This window comes from Mauremys reevesii, linkage group 2, assembly GCF_016161935.1.
Source record: "Mauremys reevesii isolate NIE-2019 linkage group 2, ASM1616193v1, whole genome shotgun sequence".
Taxonomy (NCBI): domain Eukaryota; kingdom Metazoa; phylum Chordata; order Testudines; family Geoemydidae; genus Mauremys; species Mauremys reevesii.
In genome coordinates, this window is record NC_052624.1 from 284,619,088 (window position 1) to 284,624,908 (window position 5,821).

The following is a 5,821-nucleotide window of genomic DNA, read 5'->3' on the forward strand; positions in this document are numbered from 1 at the left end:
GCTCAGAGAAGGGGCGGGTCTCAGAGAAGGGGCGGGAATGGGGGCTCAGAGAAGGGGTGGGAAGGGGGCCTCAGAGAAGGGGTAGGAATGGGGGCTCAGAGAAGGGGCGGGAATGGGGGCTCAGAGAAGGGGCAGGGTCTCAGAGAAGGGGCGGGAATGGGGGCTCAGAGAAGGGGCGGCTCAGAGAAGGGCGGGAATGGGGGCTCAGAGAAGGGGCAGGGTCTCAGAGAAGGGGCGGGAATGGGGGCTCAGAGAAGGGGCGGGCTCAGAGAAGGGGTGGGAATGGGGGCTCAGAGAAGGGGCGGGCTCAGAGAAGGGGCGGGAATGGGGGTCTCAGAGAAGGCGGGTCTCAGAGAAGGGGCAGGAATGGGGGCTCAGAGAAGGGGTGGGAATGGGGGCTCAGAGAAGGGGCGGGGCTCAGAGAAGGGGCAGGAATGGGGTGGCTCAGAGAAGGGGCGGGCTCAGAGGAGGGGCAGGAATGGGGGCTCAGAGAAGGGGTGCGAAGGGGGCTCAGAGAAGGGCGGGGTCTCAGAGAAGGGGTGCGAAGGGGGTCTCAGAGAAGGGGTGGGAATGGGGGCTGAGAGAAGGGGCGGCGGGGCTCAGAGAAGGGTGGGAATGGGGGTCTCAGAGAAGGGGCGGGTCTCAGAGAAGGGGTGGGAATGGGGGCTGAGAGAAGGGCGGGCGGGTCTCAGAGAAGGGGCAGGAATGGGGGTCTCAGAGAAGGGGTGGGAAGGGGGAGGCTCAGAGAAGGGGCAGGCCGGGGGTGGCTCAGAGAAGGGGCGGGGCTCAGAGAAGGGGCAGGAATGGGGGCTCAGAGAAGGGGTGCAAAGGGGGCTCAGAGAAGGGCGGGGTCTCAGAGAAGGGGTGCGAAGGGGGTCTCAGAGAAGGGGTGGGAATGGGGGCTGAGAGAAGGCGGGGCGGGGCTCAGAGAAGGGGCAGGAATGGGGGGCTCAGAGGAGGGGCAGGAATGGGGGCTCAGAGAAGGGGCGGCTCAGAGAAGGGGCAGGAATGGGGGCTCAGAGAAGGGGCGGGTCTCAGAGAAGGGGCAGGAATGGGGAGCTCAGAGAAGGGCGGGGCTCAGAGAAGGGGTGGGAATGGGGTCTCAGAGAAGGGGCGGGGTCTCAGAGAAGGGGCAGGAATGGGGGCTCAGAGAAGGGGTGGGAATGGGGGCTCAGAGAAGGGGCGGGGTCTCAGAGAAGGGGTGCGAAGGGGGTCTCAGAGAAGGGTGGGAAAGGGGGCTGAGAGAAGGCGGGGCGGGGCTCAGAGAAGAGGTGGGAATGGGGGTCTCAGAGAAGGGCGGGGTCTCAGAGAAGGGGTGGGAATGGGGGCTGAGAGAAGGGGCGGGGCGGGTCTCAGAGAAGGGGCAGGAATGGGGGCTCAGAGAAGGGGCAGGAATGGGGTGGCTCAGAGAAGGGGCGGGGCTCAGAGAAGGGGCAGGAATGGGGGCTCAGAGAAGGGTGCAAAGGGGGCTCAGAGAAGGGGCGGGTCTCAGAGAAGGGGTGCGAAGGGGGTCTCAGAGAAGGTGGGAATGGGGGCTGAGAGAAGGGGCGGGGCGGGCTCAGAGAAGGGGCAGGAATGGGGGCTCAGAGAAGGGGTGGGAATGGGGGCTCAGAGGAGGGCGGGGCTCAGAGAAGGCGGGGTCTCAGAGAAGGGGTGGGAATGGGCGGGGCTCAGAGAAGGGGTGGGGCGGGACTCAGAGAAGGGGTGGGAATGGGGGCTCAGAGGAGGGGCGGGGTCTCAGAGAAGGGGTGGGAATGGGGGCTGAGAGAAGGGGTGGGGCGGGGCTCAGAGAAGGGGTGGGAATGGGGGCTGAGAGAAGGGGTGGGGCAGGGCTCAGAGAAGGGGTGGGAATGGGGGCTCAGAGAAGGGGTGCGAAGCGGGGCTCAGAGGAGGGCGGGGCTCAGAGAAGGGGCAGGAATGGGGTGCTCAGAGAAGGGGTGGGAATGGGGGCTCAGGGAAGGGGCGGGGCTCAGAGAAGGGGCGGGGCAGGGTGAGGGTGTTCGGTTTTCTGCAATTAGCAAGTTGGCCAGCGGGGGCGTCGGGGATCACGGAGCTCGGGGCGGAGCCTGGGGAGGCGCCTTGCAGAGTGGGGGGGGACCCACTGACCCGCCCCTCCCCGCACCGGGGAACTTGGCTCCCTCCGCTGTGGGCGGGCGGGCGATTCCGAGGCCCGCCAGCAGGGGGCGGGGGGAGCGCCGGAGGGACGCTCTGGCCTCGCCTCTCCGCTGCTCCGGCCCCTGTCGCTATTTGATGACGTTGATAGGGAGCGCCCCGCTCTGTGGTTTGTGCACCCGGAAGAGCCCGTAACAATGGGGGCAGCGAGGGGAGGAGCCGTTCAGAGCCCGGGGAGAAGGTAGGTGGGGGGAGGGGATATGGGGCTGTTCTGGGGAGGGGCTGCTCTGGGGCTGAGGGAGGGGCTGCTCTGGGGCAGGGGCTGCTCTGGGGCTGAGGGGAGGGGCTGCTCTGGGGGCTGAGGGAGGGGGAGGGGCAGCTCTGGGGGCTGGGGAGGGGAGGGGCTGCTCTGGGGGCTGGGGGAGGGCTCTGCTGGGGGGGCTGAGGGCAGAAGGCAGTACTGACCGGGGGTGGGGTGGGGTGGGGGTGGAGATGGCGGTCGTAGGAAAGTTGGGGGTAGGGCTGGGGGAGGGGAATGGGTAGCAATCCAGAGAGGAAGGTGGAAGGCAACAGGGAGGCCGTGGTCTCCCATCCCAGAGCGAAGGAGCCATCTGGCTGCAAGGCACCGGGTGCTGTGAAGTTTGGAGCTGGGGTTTGATGGGGGTATCTGGTCCATGCTGTGTAACAGGGTGTCATGCTCTCTCAGCAGGTCTCAGCCGGCCACGCCTCCCTCGGACCTGCCTAGTTGAGCATCATTGCCACTTACCCTCTGTTGGGTGGGCCTGGCCTGTGGTTGGCTGGGCACAATGCCTCGGAAAAGGAAACATTGTCAGCGTGCAGGCCCCCCTCAGCTGGCTGCGGTCACTGCTGCGGGAACCCCAGTCATGGCCAGGGCTGGCTCAGGGTGTCGCATACAGCTGGGTCGCAGGACTAGGAGCCCAGACTACTTTCCCTTCAGCTTCCTGCCAGTGGACTGTCAGCTCCATGTCTTCTCTTTCCTTTCGGAGGTGGAGAAGTGCACAGCTGCCTTGGTTTGTGAAGCCTGGAGCAAGCTGATCCGCACCCCCAGGCTCTGGAGGGTGGCTGACTTCATGAGACTGGGGGCCTTCCAGTCAGGCATGGATTTGGTGCTGGTTTCTGCCAGAGAATTTGAGAGGTGGAAAGAGTGGGTCCACCAGTATGCCTATCACCTGACCTCTCGCAGCGCTAGCCTGCTAGTCCTCAGGGCCAGCTTTGATTTGGGTGACCAGAAGACCAAATGGGCTGACTTCCTTTCACGCTTCTTGGACAGTGTCCACTGTGGGGAGCTGCAGGAGCTGGAGCTCAACTGGACCTTGACTCACTTGGAACCACCAGACTTCTACCCGCCAGGCACCTGCAGTATGACTCAGGTCAGCCTGATCAAAATGGACCAGATCAGCAACTTCCAGACACTTCTGGAGAAGTTTATCCAGAGATCCCCAAAGCTCACCAGGATGAAGCTGCCCTTTGACTGGTCTGCATATTCAGTTGCCATGCTGACCCAGTTCCAGCAGCTTCACACCTTGGAGCTGAAATACTTCTGGAGCTTCAAAGGGGTTTGCCCAGAGATCATGCAGGATCTCACCAAAGCCCTGCCCAACCTCAAAACTCTCATCCTTCATGTGCTGGTGCCAGTCAAAGACTTGGGCATCTCCTATTCTCTGGAATCCAGATCGCTGGAGTACTTGGACGTGTCCCAGAGCCGTGGCCTGGTGTTCTGTCACCTCGACCTGCCCTCCCTGAGGGTGCTGAGGATCAAGAAGACGGTTCGAGGCATCATCCTGAACCGGAGGACTAGGCTGGCTCTTCAGAGTCGCTGGTCCTGTCTGTATAGCTTGTTACGGAGTGGCACACCCAACCTTCGGGTGTTCAACAACCAGGTGTTGCTGCCGCACTGGCGGGAGCAGACATACAAGGAGCTGAATGCCTTGCTGCTGCAATCATGCTATTGTGTTCAGCACTCGGACACGTGGTTACTGTAAAGATTGATGGTGAAGGGACCAGACAAGAGAACCAAGTTCTCCTTTATCTAATGGTGTCACTGGAGGGGGTGTAGAGCATGAAGAGACCATGTGTTTGCCTTGGGAGGGACCAGGTGGCCTGTGTGTCTCTGGGCCTAGCATCTGTCAGGTTTCAGGAGAGGCTGCATCTGGGCCCAGTTTGCTCAAAATGGGAGGCTGACTGAGGGATGTTTAGAGAGAAGAACACTCTGTTTTTCTCTTCTACCAAGACAGAGTAAATGTTCTGTTCCCCACAGCTGATCTCAGGTTTTCATTTATAAGTGCACTTTATGGCCCATAAGTGATGGCCTGTGCTCCTTACGTAACAGGAAGGGCTCTGAGTACTGCACATAGTAAAATCACACAGCTGCAGCCAGACACGGGTGCCCTGGTTGTCTGTATGCGCAGATGCAGAAGTGAAGATGGAATTGGTAACCTTTTGAGCTCTGACCTCCACAAACCTCTGCCTGATGCATTCACAGGGTAGTTCCATGCTCTTAGCTGGCCAGTGTTATCAGCTGGTTAGTGCAGGGGAGTTGGGTTTCCTGGGTTCTTTTCCAGTCACTATCATTATTTTTGGAAATGTTACTTAGACTCATTTTCAAAAGCAGCCTCTAATTTTGGGTGCCTGACTCGAACTATCTTGCAAGTTGCAGGAGCGCAGCAGCTCTGAAAATCAGGACCAAGGGGTCTCGAGTTAGGAACCTCAAGTTTCCATCTTTAAAATGGGAATAAGCCTAACTTACCTCTCTGGGAAGGTGGTGAGGCATTTTGACCCTTGGACTTAGGTGCTGCCAAAATGTAAAGTAGTATTAGAAAGCGGAGGCACATGGATGTTTGCCATTTCCCAGCCAGCAGAAGGCACCCCTTACTTTGTTATGCTGAGATATAACCTGACTGATTCTTCAGACCATATCTGTTCTCAGCTGGTTCCTGTGATGCTGGTGGTCAAGTCCTGAGTTGACCCTAATAAAAATTAACAGAGCCCCATCTCTTGTCAGTCTGTTCTAACTGCACTGGGCCAGGAGTTCTTACTAATGGTTGAATCAGTTTCCTAGTAGCCTCTTCCTAGCCTGGAGAGAGCATATGTGTAATCCTGGCTTTGTAGCGGTGATGCTTCTTGTGGGCCATGGTGGTCCATTTCATAGGCTGTGATGAGGGGGCAGACCCAGAGTTATTCCTCTGAGGAGGGCATCTAGATGCATGTGGCGTTCAAACTGCACAAGTGGCTGGGGAAGAGGGAGCTTCGTTGTCAAATGCTGGCAGGGGTGATTCCCATGCAGGGGCGGCTCTAGACATTTCGCCGCCCCAAGCAGGGTGGCTTGCCGCGGGAGGTGCTCTGCCGGTCGCTGGTCCCGCGGCTCCGGTGGACCTCCCGCAGCTGTGCCTGCAGAGGGTGCGCTGGTCCCGCACGGCCACCGGAGCCGCGCGGGACCAGCGCACCCTCCGCAGGCATGTCTGCGGGAGGTCCACCGGAGCCGCGCGGGACCAGCGCACCCTCCGCAGGCATGTCTGCGGGAGGTCCACCGGAGCCGTCTGCCTCCCTCCCGGCGACCGGCAGAGCGCCCCCCACGGCATGCCGCCCCAAGCACACGCTTGGCGTGCTGGGGTCTGGAGCCGCCCCTGTTCCCATGTGTGGTCTCTGCTGCTCTCTTTCCCTCAGGAGGCTTGAGCCAAAAGCCTCTGGC

General features: G+C 60.7%; 1 protein-coding gene across 2 annotated transcripts; it reads left to right on the forward strand.

Annotated features, from left to right (window-relative positions):
• Positions 1-2,198: 2,198 nt before the first annotated feature.
• Positions 2,199-5,123, forward strand: LOC120396516. 2 transcript variants are annotated; one of them, XM_039521482.1, is made up of 2 exons: positions 2,199-2,353; positions 2,819-5,123. In XM_039521482.1, exon 2 carries the CDS (start codon positions 2,919-2,921, stop codon positions 4,113-4,115), a length of 1,197 nt encoding a protein of 398 aa, XP_039377416.1. In that variant the 5' UTR covers positions 2,199-2,353; positions 2,819-2,918; the 3' UTR covers positions 4,116-5,123. The 2 variants fall into 2 exon arrangements, with proteins under 2 accessions (XP_039377416.1, XP_039377417.1); XM_039521483.1 differs by having other exon boundaries at positions 2,822-5,123.
• Positions 5,124-5,821: the final 698 nt, after the last annotated feature.

What these genes read in the sequence shown, in the direction of transcription:
- LOC120396516 (XM_039521482.1), top strand. Translation starts at nt 2,919, where the DNA reads ATGCCTCGGAAAAGGAAACATTGTCAGCGTGCAGGCCCCCCTCAGCTG.